The sequence below is a fragment of the Gopherus evgoodei genome, chromosome 1 (genome assembly GCF_007399415.2).
Source record: "Gopherus evgoodei ecotype Sinaloan lineage chromosome 1, rGopEvg1_v1.p, whole genome shotgun sequence".
In the NCBI taxonomy this organism is placed as follows: Eukaryota; Metazoa; Chordata; order Testudines; family Testudinidae; genus Gopherus; species Gopherus evgoodei.
The window spans coordinates 342876476-342899865 of record NC_044322.1 but is presented as its reverse complement, the minus strand read 5'-3'; the positions used below and the strand labels follow the sequence as shown (position 1 = coordinate 342899865).

Below are 23390 nucleotides of genomic sequence, written 5' to 3'. Positions count from 1 at the left end.
ACTAGCTTCCTCAATTTTGTTCTCCTTTTTTAAGTTAAATGCTACTGTAGAGGGTTTCTTTGGTATTTCCTCCCCTAAAGGATGTTAAATTTAATTACATTATGGTTGCTATTACTGAGCAGTTCAGCTATATTCCCCTCTTGGACCACATCCTGTGATCCACTTAGAACTAAATCAACAACTGCCCCTCCCCTTGTGGGTTCCAGGACTAGCTGCTCCAAGAAGCAGTCTTTAACGGTATTTAGAAATTTTAACTTTGCATCCCTTCCTAAGGCGACATATACCCAGTCAATATGGGGCTGGCTGAAATTCCACATTGACATTGGGTTTTTTGTTTTTTAGCCTCTTTAATCTCTCTGAGCATTTCACAATCATAATCGCCATCCTGGTCAGGTGGTCAGCAGTATATTCCTACTACTATATTCTTATTATTCAAGCATGGAATTTCTATCCACAGAGATTCTATGGTACAATTTGATTAATTTAAGATTTTTACTGTATTCGACTATATACTTTTTTTAAAATGCCACATACCCATGAACGCAACCTACTCTGTCATTCCTATATAGTTTGTAGTACTATGTCCATTGATTATCATCATTCCAAGTTTCAGTGATACCTATTATATCAATATCCTCGTTTAATATTAGGCATTCAAATTCACCCATCTTAGTGTTTAGACTTACAGCACTTGTATGAAAACACTTATAAAATGAGTCAGTATTTAGTTGTTATGTAACTGAATGGGATTGGGTTTTGTTCAGCTGTTTCTCTTCAGTTCCTACCTGTACATTATCAACTTCTATCCTATCTTCTTTACTAATATATAGCGTTCCCCCTTCAGCAAATTCATTCCTATGGGATGTTTTCGCCCAAACTGCATGCTCTTCCACATCTGTTGGCTTTCCCCCAGCCCTTAGTTTAAAAACTTTTCTACAACCTTTTTAATTTTACATGCCAGCAATCTGATTCGATTTTGGTTTAGGAGGAGCATGTCCTTCCTGTATAGGCTCGTCCTTTCCCAAAAGATTCTCCAATTCCTAATAAGCCTAAATTCCTCCTCCCAATACCATTGTCTCATCCATGCATTGAGACCCTGCAGTTCTGCCTGACTGACCCTGCATGTGGAACTGGAAACATTTCATAGGATGCTACTATGAAGGACCTAAATTTGGCCTCCGAGCCTTATGTCATTGTTACTTATACATACCATGACCATGGGCCCTTCCCCAGCACGGCACATAAGATACTGCAGTATTAGTTATATACATACATCAAATACTGTAGCATAATTACTTGAGGCTTATAAGTATTAACTTGGTAATAATTGTACTTTGGGCTCATAAACAGAAACCAATCTTCAAGTTATCATCTAGTTTTTAAGGGGAGACTAGATCCCAAGTAGCAAAACTCTAGTGCAGAGGTAGGCAACCTATGGCACGTGTGCCGAAGGCGGCACATGAGCTGATTTTCAGCGGCACTAACACTGCCCAGGTCCTGGCCACCGGTCTGGGGGCCTCTGCATTTTAATTTAATTTTAAATGAAGCGTCTTAAACATTTTAAAAACCTTATTTACTTTACATACAACAATAGTTTAGTTATTATAGACTTATAGAAAGAGACCTTCTAAAAACATTAAAATGTATTACCGGCAAGCGAAACCTTAAATTAGAGTGAATAAATGGAGACTCGGCACACCGCTTCTGAAAGGTTGCCGACCCCTGCTCTAATGGAATCCCTAGCTTCATTATACCTACTGTTGCAGGAGATTGTGTCAAGTTTGCAAACTAAAGCTTTGGAACTATTTAAAAACTAAAATTCTATATAGCACCAATGACTGCACTAGCTCCTTTTATTTGTTCTGCAGGGGAAATGGCCAGATAAACCGCAATCCATGCTTGTCCCCCAAATTGCACTGCACAGCAGCCTCCACAGAACTAAATTCAGTGACATGAATGGGTGTGGCTCCTACTTACAAGCTCCTCACATCTTGCCCCAAGTACAATGGAACCACAATATTAAGCTACTAATGAGGCCTTCCACAAATATGGATGAAGAGACAGGATCTAGATTCCCAGCATGAACAGGTTGGAGACAATTTACTGAAAATGCTCACTCAAATTGTATTATTTATTGTAAACAGAGATCATACTTGATATACAAAATAAGATATATTATTAAATATCAGGCAATTACAATTGTGGCCCCATTACACCAAAGCGGTTAGCAATTAGTCAGAGTCTTGTGGGTTGTTTCCACTAGGAGGAGAAGTTAATGAAACAGACAAGTATTTTGTGGACACAATCCTGTTTATTTACAAAGAATATAGATAAAGACCTGTTTCCTTGAACATGGCAGGAATCAAACAACACGGTACAGTTTCCTTGCTCATATTCTTACTCTTTTTCCAGCCACTACTCTACCCAAAAAGTTCTCTGTCTTGTAGCTTTCTCTCAGGATCATGCTATAAGTGCTTCTCTGAGGGCTTGTCTTCACTGTAACAGTAGCTTAAGTTAGTGCACTTGAGTTAGACTATGTCTACACTAGACATCTTACAGTGGCACAGTTGGACCACTGCAGATGCACCACTATAAGGACACCGGCACTTCTTTCAGTGTAACTTACGTCGGTTGGGGGGTGGTTTTTTCACACTCTTATCGACAAAAGTTTTACAGACCAAAGTGCTAGTGATTACTTCACTCGAAATAGCCTAGCATGCGGGAGAGCAACTGCATGTCAAAACAACATTGGATTTACACAGAGTGATTTGATTAGCAATGCAGAGTGATTGGATTAATTACTGATGGGTTGTAACATGAGCTGCTGTATGTACAAGAAAAAGATATATTATTTAAGATTTTGTTGTTCTTTTAAGGACACTGATGTAAAAGGAAAGATTCAGCTAATGCTTCTAATGCAAGTGCTGACTACTAAGTTCAGGAGCTACTTATATCAGTCTACTCCCAGACGCTTCAGGACACCTCCAAGCACTTATATTCTAGGAGCTTCTAAAGACAAAGTAATCTTCATTGTAAATACTAAGTTTCATTATTATATCTCAGATAGCACCCTCATTCGCTTTTTTTTATTGAGGCCATATAGTATCCTTTATTTCCTTTCAGATATAAAAACTATAAATATAAAATGACCCAAAAGACTTGAGAGGCTCAAAGGTTCCTCCCAAGTTGAGCCAAGTTGGTTTGGGCTCTATAGCATTTCACAGTCCTTTAATCATAGCAACAATACCTGGACATATAGCTGTGACTCTGACTTCAGTTACTGATGGGCTCTAAGATACCATATGATTATCGGACAAGTAATTTATATTGCAGTAATGTCCCAGTCAGCAATTGGTTACTCATTGTTTGTGCCAGGCTCTGTATACAGAGATCCAATAAATAAATAATGTATGTGAAAAGAACATTAAGATTGCCAAGTCAAGTACTCAAAAGTTAGGAAATGCAAAACTTAAAGGTGCCTGTCCATTTCCCTCATGAGTAAGCCTATGTTTTATGCATAGGTATTTTTAGTAAGAGTCATGGACAGGTTATGGGCAGTAAACAAAAACTCACGACCCATGACCTGTCCATGACTTGTACTATATACCCCTGATTAAATCTCAGGGGGAGAAAGGGGTGGCCTGGGGTGCCACAGGTACTCAGGCATAGGGGGCGGCTCAGGGGGCACTGTGGGTGCTGGGGGGGATGAGCAGTGGCATGCAGCATGGGACCCCTGCTGGTACGGGGGGGGGGCAGATGGCAGTGCACAGGTTGGGACCCCCGCTGGTGCATGGGCTGCAGGTTGGCGGGGATGGCAGACTCCCTACCTGGCTCCAGCTCTGCATGCTGCCTCTGCCTCAAGCGCTGGCTCCGCAGCTCCCATTAGCCGGGTACCGCAGCCAATGGGAGCTGCAGGGGTGGTGCCTGCAGTCCAAGGCAGCGCGCAGAGCTGCCTGGACACTCCTCCACAGCTGAGGGAAGGGGAGTTGCTGCTTCCATGGAGCCCCTCGAGGTAAAAGCCGAACAGAGCCCTTACTCCATCCCGTGCCCCAAACCCCTGCCCTGATCTCCCTCCCACAACCAAGCTCCTACTGCTGCTGAGGGAGGTGGGCGTGGTGGCCCAAGACTGCCCCAGCAGTGTCCGATGTGGCTGGCCCAAGGGCTCTCTGAGCTGCTCAGACAGCCCCCGGGCCTATCGCACTGGCCACTGCGGAAGTCACGGAGGTCCCAGAAATTCATGGAATCAGTGACCTCCATGACAAACCCACAGCCCTAATCACAATACAATCTTTAATTACAAGATCACATACTCATTTTTCTACAGTGCATGGATATTTATTCAATACTCACTGTGACCTTAGACCATACACCATCCAAACCCTACACTGAATACAGAACTAATAAGTTCCTTCTGGGCATTTCTATGGTGCTGTCACCATAGCATCCAAGTACTTCACAAACATAAATTTATTAATGTTCACAATACCGCTGTGAGTATAGGTAGCATTTTTATCCCTGTTTTACAGATGTAGAGCTGATTAAAGCCCAAATTGTCAAAAATGTCCACTAATTTTGTTGGGTGTCCAACTGAAGTCACCTAGGACCTCATTTTTCAGAGTACCTAGCACTTTAATGAGTAGCTCCAGTTGACTTCCATTGCAGTTGTGAGTGCTCAGCACTTCCGCAAATCAAAAGAACATGCAATTAGTGGCAAGCACTAAAAATATTGGTGTAAGCAACTTGCTCAGCATCACACAGGAACTCTGATGTAGAGGAAGAAATAGAATCCATTTTCCAGGCCGGCATTCAACTTCCTTAAACAGAAGATCATCTTTTCTCTTTCTGTAATCCCCTCCTTAATTGATTACACACCTTCCAAATTCCTGAACAAGTGAGACCAAGGTGCTATAGACAACAGCTTAATTCACTACACGGTCCTGATTTCTAGCTCTTCACAATAGACAAAAGCACATACAATTTCCAATTCTCTAACTGAAGCTCCTCAGTCTCGGTGGGGACTGTGTGCTCAATTTTATTTTGATTCCCCAGTAGAAGCTCCTGCAACAGAGGCCAAAATTACCTTACTCACTATAAATTTGAAAGATGGCAACTAAGTGTCATACAGACATAGGTGGGCAGGGGGAATTCAAAAATCAAAAGAAAGACCAAGAAATTTTATATTTTTATCAGCATGATTTTTGAGGATCACTCATGATTTTTGCACTTTTGCAGTTAGGAATATTATACGTGGCCAGATGCAATTTTTTAAAATCCGTTCAGTTAGTTTTTGTTCTGCTGAAGCCCACCTTAGCCTCAAAACATTGTTTTCATGGTCTTCTGTGGGTTTCCATATATAACAGACATGGCAGTTTCCTGCTTATCCTTGGAAGACTTTATTGAATTAAGTTTAAGTATCTGGGTGGGCCATGAGGGGGAATGCAGGTGCAGTTGCCCTGCAGTGTGGCACCACAGAGCACCATAGCAAGAAATATTTAAACAGGCACTAAGGAAGTTACTGTTTTATTTTGCATTATTGGCAGGCGTGTACGGTTATAATTTTTCTTACAGTGTCCTATACATAAAAAACTGGACAAGTCTTCATTAGTGTGTTCTCGGCCTCCATTTTTAACCCTTTGATGCTGGAAATCAAGATTTCCCAGACATTGAATATTGTGACTTCAACTTTAAATGAGAATACATCATCACAGTATTGTGTACATCTGAATGCTGTTATAATTACCTCAGTGCAGTTGGGTTCTGGCATGTACATTTAAGCACAAGTTTGCATTCCAGCCTCATTTGTCAAACTATATTCACAGTATCTCCAACACAATAAAAGTTATTCTATACAACTCTAATACTGATAAGCTAAAAGGCTATTATAGTGCCTAGAAACTGGGAGTAGTGGAGAAAAGCAATTTAAAGGAGCCTACTAAACCCATATTCATTATGCTTTGCCATGGCTGGAGTTGTAGGGAAGCTCATATGCTGCAAAGCAGAAAAAAACTAGTGATAGAGAGAGGCATCTAATAAAAGAAAAAGATGCAAGTGAGAGGGAAATGAAGAGACTGAACTAAAAAATATTAAAATACTTACTAATACTTTTAAAGCTTGGCCAGTGAAGAGAAGAACAACCACGAAGATTCAAACGTACCACATAAGGACGCCACTTCTTCAGAATATTTATTAGTGTTTTGTCCTGCATCTTGTGCTTTACTGAAGAAAAATCAATCTAAACAAATTAAACAATGCAGATATCAGATATCAAAGAATGTTATACATACAAAATAGACAAAATTATTAAAAGTACTAAGTGTTAGAAATTTGCTGTACAATCTAAGACTTTGATCATGCAAATGCTGAAACACATTCTCAGATTTACATACAAGTAGTCTAGTACAGTTTATTAAGAATACTCACATGCATGAAGTTAAATATGTGCATAAGTGTGTGCAGGATTGAGGCCTAAACTTTATTATGACCAGGCTGGCATACTGACCAATCCACAAGGAGGACACATATGTAAGTGACCAACAAAGAAAAAATTAACTATTGGCTTTTCCCATTTTTGATTTTTCCTTTATGTTATCTAAAGACCTAAATTATTGTAAATGATTTTTTTTAAGATTAACTTTTAACCTTAGATATATCAGGAATATAAAGTTTTGTCTTCCCTCTTTTGCTGAATGATTAGACACCTGGACCCAGGAGTGAAAGTAACTTAATGGACTCACTGGTACGCTGGAGTCCTGAGCAGGGGCAGGGCCTCAACCAGAAGGGGTGGGGTCCCAACCAGAAGAGCGGGGGCTTTAAAATCCCAGGCCCTTTAAATCAATATTGAAAGGGCCTAGGGCTCCGGCAGGAGAAGTAGGTGCAGCGGCGGCCAGGAGCCCAAAGGATCCAGCAGCAGGGCTCTGGCGGCAATTTAAAGGGCCGAGGGCTCCAGGTGTCGCTACCGCAGTGGAGCCCCTGGCCCTCTAAGTCGTGGTCAGAGCCCCACAGCTATGGCAGCGAGGTTCTGCGGCGATTTAAAGGGCCCGGGGCTCTGGATGCTACCAGGAACCCCAAGCCCTTTAAATTGCCAACTTGGGGAAGCTGCCCCTTGCCAGTGCGGTCAGCAGTGTACCGGCTCTTGCCAGTACGCTGTACCGGACCATACCAGCTTACTTTCACCTCTGCCTGGACCCAAGATAAGCTGAAGAACTAGGCATGGGTGGATCTTTAATCTTCCTTCCCACTCACTCCCTGGAGAGTTAAAACTCCGAGTTAAATATGTGTTAACAAAAAAAATGAGAAAAGAGTTTCAAACAGTCTGACTAAGGAGTCTTCTAGGAAACACGGGAAAGTCAAGACCAGATATTTCTAACGACAAAAACCATCTAAAAATCCCTCCTTTTTTAAGATAAAAAAATGAATATTAAAGCCTTCTTTAAACTTGTTCTTAATAAAAAAACAAGAAAGATCACAAACATACCTTTCCTTTGCAGGTCACCTTTAAAAGGACAACTTATGTTACATCCACCGTACTAAATCTATCTATTTTACATTTTATGCCATATGTGCTCTATTTCAATCATTATTAAGAGCAATCACCGTTATTTTAATTCAGAAGGAGGGCGAGAGTAGGTTAATGGTTAGAGCACAGGATTGGGAGTCTCATGGAGGGCCTAGCAGTTCTTATACTGAGGTCAACAAAGTTTTGCCACTGACTTCATTAGGAGCAGGATTTCACTCTAAGAGATCATGCTCAAGTCACTTAATTTTTCTGTGCGTCATTATAAAGATAAAAGCTACCATGTACATGGCAGAGGGGCGTTGCTGGCACATGATGGCATATATCACATCGGTAGATGCCCCCCTGCCACGTACATTGGCCAAACCGGACAGTCTCTGCGCAAAAGAATAAATGGACACAAATCTGACATCAGGAATCATAACATTCAAAAACCAGTAGGAGAACACTTCAACCTCTCTAGTCACTCAGTAACAGACTTAAAGGTGGCAATTTTGCAACAGAAAAGCTTCAAAAACAGACTCCAACGAGAAACTGCTGAACTAGAATTAATTTGCAAACTAGATACCATTAACTTGGGCTTGAATATAGACTGGCAGCGGCTGGGTCATTACACAAATTGAAACTATTTCCCCTTGTTAAGTATCCTCACACCTTTTTGTCAACTGTCTGGAATGGGGCCATCTTGATTATCACTACAAATGTTTTTTTTTCCTCCTGCTGATAATAGCTCATCTTAATTAATTAGCCTCTTAGAGTTGGTATGGCAACATACACCTTTTCACGTTCTCTGTATGTATATATATCTTCTTACCATATGTTCCATTCTATGCATCTGAAGAAGTGAGCTGTAGCCCACGAAAGCTTATACTCAAGTAATTTGTTAGTCTCTGTGATGCCACAAGTACACCTGCTCTTTTTGCGGATACAGACTAACACGGCTGCTACTCTGAAATCCATTACTACAGAAGTGCTTACTGCTCTTATGTTGAGAAAGGATCTGTGAGACCTCCTAATATTTCCGATACTTGAAAATGGTTTCATTAAAATTACTTCTCTTCTTCCTACAGTACTTATTATCTTGCACAAAGAGGAGATGTTAATGATGATTGCTTCTTTCTTAACTTTTTGATGGTTTGATAAGATTAGACAAAATGATATATACACATTACAAACAGATTATCCACATGTATGTATTTTTTCAGACAATGACACTGAATATCATTTGAAATAAATAACCTGATGTTCCTGAAATAACCAGAAGGTTCAGAATTTTGTGAGACAGAGTACATGTGACTTTAGAATTTGTTACAAATACTCTCTTTTGCAGTTTCCAGAATGGAGTAAGTGTTATTTTTACTGAAGAATAATAAAATCTATCTTCAGAGTGTCTGTTATTACTGTCAGTGTTCTAGTGGCAGACAAGCAAAACTTTAAATTGTAATTTTCATCTAATGTTCAATGACAATAAACAAAACATTCTATACCATGTTCATCACTTGACCATTCTTTTAGTTATGATAGCAAGATATATTTTATTATTATTTGGATTTTAGCCTTCAGTTTCTGGATTATTATTTTGGATTTCAGTGTTTAGTTTCCTTAAATCATACTTAATTATATTTTGATAGTCAGTAGTAGTTGACTATTCCTCATTTTAAAATGACAAATGTATAGATCATGTCCTGAATGTAAGAAATTCAGACACAAACTCACTGAATGAATACAAATTGTATAAGTATAAGGATCTGATATTTTTATACCTACAATGAATTCAAGGTGTAAATATATACATAGTGTCTGATTCTCCTTTCACTTACACCTGTTTTATAGTGATGTAACATAATTGATTTCACTGGATTTACTCCTAATTTATATTTATATAATTGAGAAGAGAGGTGAAATCCTAGGTATATTGAAATTAAAAGGAATTTTGCCATTTACTTCAGTGGCATCAGGATTTCACCCCAGGTCCTTATAATTTTTTAAAAAGTAACCTACTAGCTGGTTTATCCTCATTTTTTTTACATAAAATTGAAGTAAAACATTAAACCTCTTATTATATCATAGTTGCAAGTAGTCTTACTTACATCAGTCCATATTGAACTAGCCTGTGTTAGCAACATCCAGGTTCGGCTAACTTGAGCACATCTTGCCAGATCAATTAAGTTGATATAATGGAAGATCTAGGATAGAAAAACAGAATGTATGAAAATAGAAAATATTGCTTAAGAAATACCATTAGACTTTAAAAAAAAAAAAAAAAAGACAATATTCATTTACCAACCCAAAACAACAGACTTAAAATGCTTCTGTCAGCTATTTTATATGACTGAAGTATGTTATGCTGAAGTAGGATCTACTTTCCCCTCTAGAGCCATGTGAAGTCAGATAAGACATTATACAGCCACTTATGACCAAGTGCCTGATATAGCAATCAAGGGACCAGTTTTCTCAGCTAACTGAGTCCTGAGAGGAAGATTTTTAAAGGAGTCACAGGAACGAGAAATCAGATCTCCTTGTCTGTAGCACCTTTCACAGGCCTAGCCAAAGTTTGCTATGAAATTTACCCCACAGATCTCTGTAAAGAGCCTGATATTGCTCGATGCGCTATGTTGGTAGGCTCCAAAAGATAACTGATTTGGTTACAATCTGTATCCTAGAGATATCATTGTGAATTTTCTTTTCCACATTCCTTTTACATTATTGCTTCCCAAAGATTTCATCTCCACAAACATTTTGAGAGTAGCAACTTAGAATAATCTCTTTCGAGAAGCAGCTTGTCCTCTGCCTGCAGTTAGTTACTTCTCCTAGAACATAAGGGAGATGTGATTAAACTGAATATAGATTTCAGCACTAGCATATTCTCTTTTTAAATATGAAGTGACATACTAGAACTGAAAACTTAAAAAGAGTCCATATATACATAGATGGATTCATTACATTTCCCAGATCAGTACAGAGCTTTTTTTTTTCTTTACATTTTAAAATCCATCTCTAGGCACCCATTGTAGCCAATTAGTTTATTTTATCATCCATTGATTCATGTGCTGCATGATGTTATGATTAACTCATATGCTATGTCATACATAATCAACCTATGCTAAACAGATTTAAGTTGTAGGATTATAGAAGTATAATATTAATAAGTATTTAGGATTGGTAAGTTTGCATTAGGTTATATAAGTAAAGCATGGCTGAAACACAAGACCTACAGACTGAGGCCTATAAGATTTCAAGCTTAGCCACACTAGGCCATAGGCTTAAGAAAGCTTGACATAAGTAAGTGACTGAAGAGTAACCCTATGCCAGTAAAGATCACAAGACTACTATAAAGATGTGCCAATAAATGATGTTGTGGAAAACCAATCACAATGTATTGTTCAAGATCACAAGACACCTTATTGCAGCAGTTCTCAAACTGGGGGTCACCAGGACTGGTGTTAGACTTGCTGGGCCTCGTGCCAAAGCCTGAGCCCCACTGCCTGCGGCCAAAGATGAAGACCTAGGGCGTCAGCCCTGGGTGGCGGGGCTCAGGTTACAGGCCTCCTGCCTGGAGCTTTGCACCCCCAACTCGAGCGGCAGGGCTCAGGCAGGCTCCGTCCCCCCTCCTGGGGTTGTGTTGTAATTTTTGTTGTCGGAGGAGGTCGCGATGCAATGAAGCTTGAGAACCCCTGCCTTATTGTAACATCTTTTCAAATGTCTGTCCTGACCACTGGGTACATGTTGTGCATAAATGCTAATAAGTACAAGAGGAATGACAAACAATGAAAAATGGGGCACCCAAATCCTCATGGGGTCTGAAAATACAGATAAGGGAAAAGAGAGTTGATATTTTCATGAACATATGTAGAATGTTAAGTGTAGTCAGAATCACAAAATAAAAAAGGGCTCCTTGGTTAGGTAAAAATGGAATGCCTAGGGGCAAAACCCCAACAGGAATCACCCCTTTATTGATGATCAGTTGGTGAGGAATCCATCACAAACTAAGAATATCTTCGAGAATGTGAGTATGACTATATTTATAACTTGTGTGTTGGTATTTGTACAATTTATGTGTGCTTAGGTAATCATAATCTTGCTTGTGATTAATAAAACTTGTAAAACAGACTAGATGTACTTGTGAATGTATGTGTGGTCACTATTGTTGGTCTTCATGTGTTGCTAGAGTCTCTAAATCTGAGACAAGTAACAGAGGTGACTTTCACTCTGTTGATATTGAAACTGTAGCCACCAGAGCCACAATGGTGTAAGATAACATAACTAAATCTATTCCTAATAAAATAAAATAAAAGGCTACACTATTCAGTGCTCCTGGTGCCTAGCCCACAAAATTTAATTTACAGTCTAAACATAGACAAAGGACTGTCCATAAATATATCCACCTCAATTTACACTCTCCTTAACAGCATTAACAAAAGAGGGGAAAAGACGGGTTTTGCAACATGTTCAGAAGATTCACAAATCCAGACTCTGGTGGACCCAGGTGGGAGCAAGTTCCAACCGGCACTGCTCACAGACAATGCCCTACCAGATGTTCCCTATCGTTAATACTGAGGGAACTCCTCCTTCAGCACCTCTGCTGATCTTTACTGTGGCAGTAAATCATGGAGAAAGAGGTGATCCCTCAGGTAACCCCGGCCTAAACCATTAAGGTCTCCATAGGTAGAGCAAAAACCTTGAATCCTACTTTGAATTACCTTTATAGCAGTTTTTCAATTATTTCTTTATAATCCCTTGAATTTAACGAATTAAAAATCAAATCCTATCGTAAAGGGCCTGATTCTCAGCACTTCCAACTCCCATTGACATTAAGTGGGAGTTGAAAGAGGTCAGCGTCTAGGAGAATCTAAAAACCTACTAAAACCCTAAAGAGTTAACATTTCAAAAGAGCAAACATAAACAAACCCAGACAAGCAGTTCTATATCTGAGACAATCATTACCATAGACTGCAGGCAAGTATCTTCCCAGCCCACCAAGTTTGCCCACAGTCCACTTGGAGCCAGATCTATCAAGCTCCAATTCAGGAAAACACTTAAGCATGTACTTAAGTCTATGCCCTATTCAGGACAGCACATATATGCACACTTCACTTTAGGAACATGCTTAAATTGTCCTGAATATGGCTGCTTTCCTGAATCAGGATCTTTATATGGATATTAATTTTTAAAATGAGAACATGCTGCATGAGATTTGTACTTCTGAGGATGCAACTCTTATTTATCAGTTCTGCATCTATTAATTAAACATAATCTCAGTACCAAAGAAGAATGCTGTCCAACCTAACTGATTAGTTGATTTGGGTAGCTGCATGATGGATCTCCAGCAGCAAACGCTGTAATTAAGATTAGGCATGGAGTTTTATTACAACCTTGTTTTCATTTACAACATTCTGAACATTCCTCCTTTATGACTTAAACTTGCTATGCTGGCTATTAACCCAGAAGTGATTTAAAAAAAAAGGAAAAAAGAAAATCTCTTCAGCAGTTTTTGAGTTATCAGACAGTGAAAAATGGACTATTCTGTTGTGGGGTTTTTTGTGTGGTTTTATTCTTGTTTTTCAGTTTGTTTGTTTGAATGATTTGCTCACCAGTAACTCAAAAAACACCTAAACAAAACAGACTTTAAACATAGTGTATTGGCTTCTTTCTAGGGGGAAGAGTCCAATAGAAGGCAAAAAATAGCATCAACAGCATTAATGCTCATGCATATTTCCTCTGGCATATCTACCAGTTTCCTAAGAAGCATAGTGTATAGTGAGTTCTGTAGCTGATACTCAGATCTGTCATCCCATTCTTCTAAAGTCTACACAGTTCCAACTGCTGCATATTATGTGTGAAGGCGCTTCACGGATTCAGAGACAAGGGGGAGTACATTGTGAAGGCTCTAGCTGTCCCTTCCGTGACCTATAGGCCTGTCATAACATATTTCCAGATTTGGACCTTAGCGTCCAAAATATGGGTGTTAGCATGAAAATCTCCAAGCTTAGTTACCAGCTTGGACCTGGTAAAGCTGCCACCACCCAAAAAATTAGAGTGTTTTGAGGCACTCTGGTCCCCCCAAAAACCTTCCCTGGGGACTCCAAAGACCCAAATTCCTTGAGTCTCACAACAAAGGGGAATAAACCATTTCCCTTCCCCCCTCCAGGTGTTCCCTCCCTGGGTTCCTGGAGAGATATACAGAAGCAAGCTCCGTGAATTTAAACAGAGGGATTCCACCCTCCTTATTTCCAGTCCTGGAAACACAAGTACTTCCCTCTGCACCCAGAGGGTATGCAAAGTCAGGCTTGTAAATCTAACACACACAGATTTCCCCCTGACTTTTTCCTCCCACCAATTCCTGGTGAGCTACAGACTCAATTCCCGGAGTTCCCCACTAAGAAAAACCTCAACAGGTCTAAAAAGAAAGCTTTATGTAAAAAGAAAGAAAAATACATAAAAATGGTCTCTCTGTATTAAGGTGACAAATACAGGGTCAATTGCTTAAAAGAAATATGAATAAACAGCCTTATTCAAAAGAACACAATTTAAAACACTCCAGCAACTACACACATGTAAATACAAAAGAAAAAAACCAGTATAAACCACTGTCTTATCTCTTTGTACTCACAACTTGGAAACAGAAGATTAGAAAGCAGGAGACAGAAAAATCCTCTCATAGCCAAGAGAGTACAGGCACAAGACAAAGAACAAAGAACTCACACCCAAAACTTCCCTCCACCCAGATTTGAAAAAGTCTTGTTTCCTGATTGGTCCTCTGGTCAGGTGTTTCAGGTTACTCCTCTCCAGGTGAAAGAGACATTAACCCTTAGCTATCTGTTTATGACACGCCCCCCAAATTGCAGACAGTGGGGAAGCTCACTGGCGGCGATTTCCTCCTAGAACTTTAAAATAAACAGAGTAATACAACACATGCACCTTTACATTAACCACTAAGTATATAACTGACAGACTTTTACATGTTAAGAACACTTTTTAACTACTGGATTCTAGGAAACTCTCACGGGAGAGTGCATCAGCTACTTTGTTAGAAGCTCCTGAGATGTGCCTAATTTCAAAATTAAAATCTTGGGGAGCTAAACTCCAACGAAGAAGTTTTTTGTTGTTCCCCTTGGCAGTATGAAGCCACTTTAGCGCAGCATGGTCAGTTTGTAGCTGGAACCGCCATCCACAGACATATGGGCGTAGCTTTTCCAGGGCATACACAATGGCATAGCATTCCTTTTAACTGACTGACCAGTGACTTTTCCTCTTAGACAGTTTCTTGCTGAGAAACACGACAGGATGGAAGTTGTGATCCGTTGCTTTTTGCATGAGAACTGCTTCTATACGACGCTTAGATGCATCCGTGGTTACTAGGAATGGCTTGTCAAAGTCAGGGGCCCTGAGCACAGGGTCAGACATGAGCGTTGCCTTAAGTTGGGTAAAGGCCTTTTGACACTTATTAGTTCACTTAATTGCATTTGGCTGGGTCTTTTTGGTCAGGTCGGTTAGTGGGGCAGCGATTTGGCTGTAGTGCGGTACAAATCGCCTGTAGTACCCGGCCAAGCCTAAGAAGGATTGAACTTGTTTCTTTGACTTTGGGACAGGCCACTTTTGGATAGCATCCACCTTGGCCTGTAGGGAGTTTACGGTTCCTCGACCCACCTGCTGCCCCAGGTAAGTCACTCTGTTTTGGCCTATTTGACACTTTTTGGCCTTAACAGTTAGTCCGGCCTCCCTGATGCGCTCAAAGACCTTTTCCAGGGGTAGCAGGTGTTCGGGCCAGGAGTCTGAAAAAATGGCCACATCATCGAGGTAGGCAACTGCATATTCTCCCAGTCCTGCTAGTAGACCATCTACCAGCCTCTGGAAGGTGGCGGGTGCATTTCGAAGCCCGAAAGGAAGGATATTAAATTCATACACCCCCGCATGGGTGATGAATGCTGACCTTTCCTTGGCAGGTTCATCTAGCGGTACTTGCCAGTACCCCTTGGTTAAGTCTATTGTAGAGATGAACTGGGCACGTCCCAACTTCTCCAATAGCTCATCGGTGCGTGGCATTGGATAGTTGTCCGGACGAGTTACCGCATTTAGCTTATGGTAGTCCACGCAAAAGTGTATTTTCCCATCTGGTTTGGGTACCAGAACAACTGGAGATGCCCATGCACTGGTAGATGAGCGGATTATACCAATCTGTAGCATGTTTTGGATCTCCCATTCTATAGCAGCTTGGGCGTGAGGAGACACCCGGTAGGGTGGGGTTCTAATGGGGTGAGCATTACCTGTGTCAATGGAGTGGTATGCCCGTTCAGTCCGTCCTGGGGTGGCTGAGAACAATGGGGTGAAACTAGTGCACAGCTCCTTGATCTGTCGCCGCTGCAGACGTTCCAGGGTGGTTGAGAGGTTCACCTCTTCCACGCCACCGTCTTTTTTCCCTTCGTAGTAGACACCGTCAGGCCACTCAGCATCATCTCCCTGGACTGTAAACTGACAAACCTGTAAGTCTCTGGAATAGAAAGGCTTGAGAGAATTAACATGATACACTCTAGGCTTTAGTGAGGAATTGGGAAATGCTATGAGGTAGTTCACAGTTCCCAGGCGCTCTTGGACCGTGAATGGCCCTTCCCATGATGCTTCCATCTTATGGGCCCGTTGCGCCTTCAAGACCATAACCTGGTCTTCTACCTTGAAGGAACGTCCTCTAAGGGTATTTGAGAGGCATCTGGGCCTGGGGATCTTTTGGGTGATGGTGGTGTAATGAACTGTACTCGGTTGGTGGTCTTTGGGCAGTTGGCCTTGATATGTCCCAGTTCATTACACTTAAAGCATCTTCCGTCTGACTGGTCACTGGGTCGAGGTGAGTTACTGGAGACTGGTGAGGTGGAAGAATAGTGTGTCTGTGGCTTTCCTTGGTTGTAGGTGGGGTCTTTGGTTGTCCTCGGTTGCAGGGTTTATGGTCAGTGTGCCCTCTGGGGTATTCATTCCCCTTGACAGTAGCTTTCTTGCTTTCTGCCACTTCCATCCATCTGGCTCCAATCTCCCCCGCCTTGGTGAGATTTTTGGGTTTTCCATTTTGTATGTACCATGTTATGTCCTTAGGAACACCATCCAAGAACTGCTCCATTTGTATGAGGAGGTGCAGTTCATCTATGGATTTAACATTGTTTCCCGATATCCTGGCCTCATAATTTTTCCCAACGTAGTAGGCGTGTTTGGGAAATGACACATCTGGTTTTCACTTTTGGGTTCTGAAATGCCGACGGGCATGATCCTGGGTTATCCCCATTCTGTATCTGGCCTTGGTTTGAAAAAGTTTATAGTCGTTCATTTGCTCCTTAGGCATTTCAGCTGCCATCTCTGCTAAAGGTCCACTGAGCTGTGGCCTCAATTCTACCATGTACTGGTCTTCAGGGATGCTGTACCCAAGACAGGCTCTTTCAAAATTTTCCAAGAAGGCCTCGGTGTCATCACCTGCCTTGTAGGTGGGAAATTTCCCGTGATGTGGAACCATAATTGGTGGTTAGGATTGGCTGGGTTTTGTTGCTTAGCCTTTTCTAATTCCATGGCCTGTCGGTGGGCTTCCCTCTGGAGTTCCCACTCTTTCTCTTTTATTTCCAGCTGTTTTTGGTGGTCTGCATCTTTGGCTGCTTGCTCTCTTTTGTAGGCTGCCTCTCTTTCTCTCAGCTCCATCTCTTGTAGTCTTTTTTCCATATCTCGCCTGTGCTCGGCTTCTTTGATTTGTTCTTCGGCCACCATTTTTGCCTTAGAAGGCATGGTTTCTGTTTTCTTGTGTTGGAGTGCCCTCCGGTGTTTATTTTCTGAACTGCAGTTTCTCTGTTGCCTCCTGGGGTCTGCCTAGCAACAGTGCCTTTTTCCCTTTCTTCCTCTAGCTAATCTTTTAAATGTAAAGTAAACCAGAAAAAAACACTTTATTTGCATGTGTATTGCTGGATACCTGTCTCACAATGGGAGTGCTATTGTGTGACAAAAGACCCGTAATAGTTCCTTAATGGTTCCTTGCTTAATATGCAAGCCAGAAACTGCAAGAGAGAGCAGAGAAAAAAAAAATTCTCTTTGGTTCCTTTTAAAACCAGACTGTTTCTCTCTGCTTAAAAGCCCTAGCAGAGAAAAGAAAAATATAATATTCCTACTGGATCCTGGATTCTATCTATCTCACCACTGCCACTCATCTCATGACATATTCCCAAATTTGGACCTTAGCGTCCAAAATATGGGTGTTAGCATGAAAACCTCCAAGCTTAGTTACCAGCTTGGACCTGGTAAAGCTGCCACCACCCAAAAAATTAGAGTGTTTTGAGGCACTCTGGTCCCCCCAAAAACCTTCCCTGGGGACTCCAAAGACCCAAATTCCTTGAGTCTCACAACAAAGGGGAATAAACCATTTCCCTTCCCCCCTCCAGGTGTTCCCTCCCTGGGTTCCTGGAGAGATATACAGAAGCAAGCTCCGTGAATTTAAACAGAGGGATTCCACCCTCCTTATTTCCAGTCCTGGAAACACAAGTACTTCCCTCTGCACCCAGAGGGTATGCAAAGTCAGGCTTGTAAATCTAACACACACAGATTTCCCCCTGACTTTTTCCTCCCACCAATTCCCTGGTGAGCTACAGACTCAATTCCCTGGAGTTCCCCACTAAAGAAAAACTCCAACAGGTCTTAAAAAGAAAGCTTTATGTAAAAAGAAAGAAAAATACATAAAAATGGTCTCTCTGTATTAAGGTGACAAATACAGGGTCAATTGCTTAAAAGAAATATGAATAAACAGCCTTATTCAAAAGAACACAATTTAAAACACTCCAGCAACTACACACATGTAAATACAAAAGAAAAAAACCAGTATAAACCACTGTCTTATCTCTTTGTACTCACAACTTGGAAACAGAAGATTAGAAAGCAGGAGACAGAAAAATCCTCTCATAGCCGAGAGAGTACAGGCACAAGACAAAGAACAAAGAACTCACACCCAAAACTTCCCTCCACCCAGATTTGAAAAAGTCTTGATTCCTGATTGGTCCTCTGGTCAGGCGTTTCATGTTACTCCTTTCCAGGTGAAAGAGACATTAACCCTTAGCTATCTGTTTATGACAGGGCCCTCAAGACTTATTTGTATCTGACCCCAGGGGTCTTTTTTTTAATTTATTTAGCTAAGGTATAGCAATCACAATGTAAAGTAAAGTGTAGTTGCCCTGTTGCCCCAGGCTTACAGAAAACTGTCTCCAGATGGAGAATAGCACCAGCAAAGATTTGAACTCACCTCTCTCCCAGCCTATGCAGAGAGGTGCAAATTGTGGGTTATTTAAATACTTGTATTATTGTGCATGAGCTATTTCTTAAGCAAAGTAAGGAGTCATGGCACAAGAGGGAGGGCCCTCTCGTGGATCAGTAACAGTTAAAAGATAGGAAAGAAAGGGTAGGAATAAATGGCCAGTTTTCACACTGGAGAGAGGTAAACAGTGGGGTCCCACACAGATTTGTATGGGGACCCATGCTGTTCAACATATTCAGAAATGATCTGGAAAAGGAGTGACAATGTGGGGTGGAAAAAATTGTGGACAATATAAAATTACTAAAATAGCTAAATCCAAAGCTGACTGCAAAGAGTTACCAGAGTATCTCACTAAACTGGGTGACTAGGCAAAAAATGGCAGATGAAATTCAATGTTGATAAGTTCAAAGTAATGCACATTGGAAAACACAACCCCAACTCTACAGACAAAATAATGGGATCTAAATTAGCAGTTAACACTAAAGAAAGAGATCTTGCAATCATTGTGGATAGTTCTCTGAAAGCATGTGCTCAATAGACTGCAGCAGTAAAAAAAAAGCTATAAGAATGGTAGGAACCACTGGGAAAGGGACAGATAATAAAACAGAAAATATCATAATGTCATATATAGATCCATAGGACACCCACACCTTGAATGCTGTGTGCAGCTCTGATCAGCTCATCTCAGAAAAAATATTAGAATTGGAAAAGGGCATCAAAAATTTTTAGGGTTATGGAACAGCTTCCATGTAAGGAGAGATTAACAAGGTTGGGACTGTTCACTTTAGAAAAGAGATGACTTAGGGGAGATAGGACAGAGGACTACAAAATCAAGAACAGAATGGAGAAAGTGGATAGGGAAGTGTTATTTACCACTTCACGTAACAACAAGAACTAAGGGTTACCCAATGAAATTAACAGGTAGCATATTTAAAACAAACATAAGGAAGTACTTCTTCACAGTCAACCTGTGGAGGCCAAAAGTATAACTGGGTTAAAAAAGAATTAGATATGTTCATGGAGGATAGGTCCATGATGGCTATTAGTCAAAATGGTCAGGGACACAACCCTATGCTCCAGGTGTCCCTAAACCTCCAAATTATAGAAGCTGGGACTGTATGACAAGGGATGGATGACTCAAAATTGCCTTGTTCTGTGCATTCTTTCTGAAGCATCTGGCACTGGCCATTGTCAGAAGACAGGATACTGGGTTAAATGGACCATTGATCTGACTCAGTATCACCATTCTTCTGTTATGATTGTCTTTGTAGGTGATGCGGGTGTCAAAGTTTGACTCAGGACTCACAGTTTGTCAGACCACTCTGTTTTATTAGCACAGCGCTCTGCTAATAACCTCCAGATAATGTGAGCACCATGCAAGACACAAACTATCTTATTTATACAGATAAAAGAGCGGGAATTAGACAAAGGGACAAAGAAAGCAAAACAGTAAAATTCACCTGGGGCACAGCATGCATATCCTACTTCCTTACTAACTCTTATCGATCTAAGGCTAATACTTCACCAATTGCCCTTAAACGGCGCAATTGTTCTATGTTAATGTCTGTATTCCTGACACCTGGATTGCAGCATTCCAACAATTTTGCTTAAAGGTACAGACAGCATTTCTTTAATCCTTTCTATTTTCACAATATAATTCATTCTACTTTCACACGGGCATGATAAAAACCCCTACATAAAGTTTCTCTCTTAGTCCTAACAGATAAGTGATGTCAGGACATTCTAGGGAAACAAGACCCATTTGTCCTGAGAGTCCCTGCTTGGAGAGTAGATCTTCCACAACTAGGCCTGCAGGCATTGCCAGAGAAGCCTTGCAAATGGCTTATATAGGTACATGTGGTCGTATGATCTAGCAGTACCAGGTAGGACCAGGACATCATCTGAGGGCTGAGTCAAACCTGGGTGATAAGGTCGCTCATTGCAAGGAACCCGTTTTAATGAAAGTAAGCTCTTACCTTCATTGAGTTCAGATTCACTCCAAGAAATTCCATAATTTGTGTGTGGGTTAAAGTGAACTTTTTTGAATTTACCTGAAGTCCCAAAGCATGAAATAGGTCAAGTGAGGAGATGATCTAATCTTGTACTTCCTGATACCACCATCCCGTGACCGGTCAATCATCTAGGTAGATAAATATGGGGCTGCCATGTCTCCAGAGGTATGCTGCTATCATGGACAATATGCTCATAAAAAACCTCAGGGCCATTAAGAGGCTGACAGGGAGCACTTTATATTGAAAATGCTCTGGGCCCACCATAAATCGTGGAAATCTCCTGTACACTGAGCGAACATCTATATGAAAATAGGCATACTTCAAATTGAGGGATGTAAACCAGTCACCTTCTTTCAGGGAAGGGATTTTTGAGGCAAGGCCCAAGGGTGGTCATCGCTGTGGCATTACACCCCATATTCTTTATAGTAATATTATTATGATATGAGTATGACATAATTATGATGTATTTTGTGCAAAATAAGGTATGTGAGATATCATTGGAAAGGTTACGATTTACTGAATATGATTATCCTACCTTAAATATGTATCATTTTGGTATCTGAAGTTAGGAATATTGTCCATGCATCTATTACAAGTGTGTTTACACCTGGGGAACGCCCACTAGACAGAATTCAATTAGTCCAGATGGCTGGCTGGGAAGGGCTATTAGGGAAAACAATAGGTCTTTGAAGATGCTAATCTCTCACCAGGGAGCCCTCCCGGGGAAGCTGCAAACAGCCTCGGAGTCCTGGTTGCGGTGGTCCTACAGCGACATGCGATCAACTCACCTGGCACTGGACTCCAGGATAATACTAGTGTTCCTCCACAGCTGAGCCTGGGAATCAAACTAGAAGACAAAGGGTTCCTGCCATATGCAAAAACTATTTAAGGCAGGGAATGATATCTCAAAGTGTTGTGCAAGTTTCCATTGGAGATAAAGACTGATTGATCACTCTATATCTGATCTCTTCATGAAAAATGAACAACGAGTACTTGTGGCACAGGTGATATGGTGTTTTTGTCTTTTATCATTTTCCTGTGTGAGTTCATTTGAGAGCATAGTGACTGTCTGGTTTCACTCACTTACTGTAGTTGTTATCGGGGCATTTAGTGCACTGGATGAGGTACACCATATGTTGTGATGGGCATGTGTAGGATCCATGGATCTTGAAATGTGTATTGTGTGAGGTATTGATCATTGTACCAGTGGAGATACATCTGCAAGTTTTGCATCTGTTGTTCTGGCAGAGTCTGGTGCTGCTTGGAGTTGATGTGCCCTGGTCTGTGGGGAGCTTGCTTCTGATGCTTGGAGATGCTTCTGAGCTTGGTGATCACTCTAAATCTGACCAATCAGTGCTTATCCTCAAAGGAAAGTTGCACAAAACTTTCAAAAGTCAAGCCTGGCTGTTTAAAATCAAAACTTCTCAAGACACTAAAAATCATGCACTGAATTGAGACACTGGATTTATGGCTTTTTATAACAATTTATTACTCACTAATAACTCAGCCAGCTGCCTTTTCCCCTCACTTCCTTTTCCCTCCTATGACTGAACAGGTATTAATGGGCCACTTCACCATAAATAGTCCCATGAAATATTTGCTAACTACTTATGGCAAACAATCTGTTCCACCTTGTATTTAGCTATGACACTCTGAGTACGTTTCCCAGACCTGAAAAAGAGCTCTGTGTAAACTCAAAAGCTAGTCTCTCTCAGGGCTGGTCTACACTGGGGGAGTGGGGCGGAGATCGAACTAAGATATGCAACTTTAGCTACGCTTTTCACGTAGCTGAAGTCAAAGTATCTTAGTTCGACTTACCTGGCTGTCCTCACGGCGGCGAGTCGACTGCTGCGGCTCCCCCGTCGATGCTGCTTACTCCTCCTGCCAAGGTGGAGTACGGGCATCGATTTGCAGATTGATTTATAGCACCAGATGAGACGCAATAAATCTATCCCCAATAGATTGATTACTACCCACCGATCCGGCGGATAGTATAGATGTACCCTCAGCAACAGAAGTAGGTCCAATAAAAGATATTACTTCACTCACCTTGTCTCTCTAATATCCTGGGACAGACATAACTACAACATTGCATTAAGCATGTCATTATATGAAGTATGATTTCAGTTTGATATTATGTTCCAACATGAGGAATTATGCACCTCCACGTATTATAATTACATCTGTTAAGGCAAGCATTCATAGAAGATATTTAACAAACATAATAACATAATTTTTAAATTTCTGCCCCATTTTGATGTGACCACAGAGTGAACCCTACACAGGTTCTGATTCTGTCTTATTTTAAGAAAGATTTTTGACCTATTATATCCAAGTGAAATTGACATAAAATGTGCATAAAGATTAACAAGTGCTTGCTAGAGTCACTATTCCAAAAGTTCTCAATGCTGATTTGCGTGTTACCACCTACTAGATACAACTATTTAAAATTACTTCATCAGAAAATAAATACATACCTTAAATCAGTGGTCCACAAACTGTGGGGCATGCCTACATAAGGGGATATGGAGGAACATTCATGGATGGGTGCATGGCGGGGCCCAGGTCAGCCCCCACGGAGGGCAGGGAGGAAGCACCA

At 41.0% G+C, this 23390-nt stretch overlaps 1 protein-coding gene across 3 annotated transcripts in view; it reads right to left on the bottom strand.

The window, feature by feature from the left end:
* Positions 1-23390, bottom strand: part of FBXL13 (F-box and leucine rich repeat protein 13) — a 201209-nt gene that overhangs the window by 129007 nt on the left and 48812 nt on the right. For all 3 annotated transcript variants that reach the window (XM_030555490.1, XM_030555572.1, XM_030555656.1), the window contains exons 8-9: positions 9604-9699; positions 6097-6232 (exon numbers count right to left, since the gene is read on the bottom strand). In XM_030555490.1, the coding sequence (XP_030411350.1) occupies positions 6097-6232; positions 9604-9699 (232 nt within the window). The remainder of the gene's footprint in view (positions 1-6096; positions 6233-9603; positions 9700-23390) is intronic.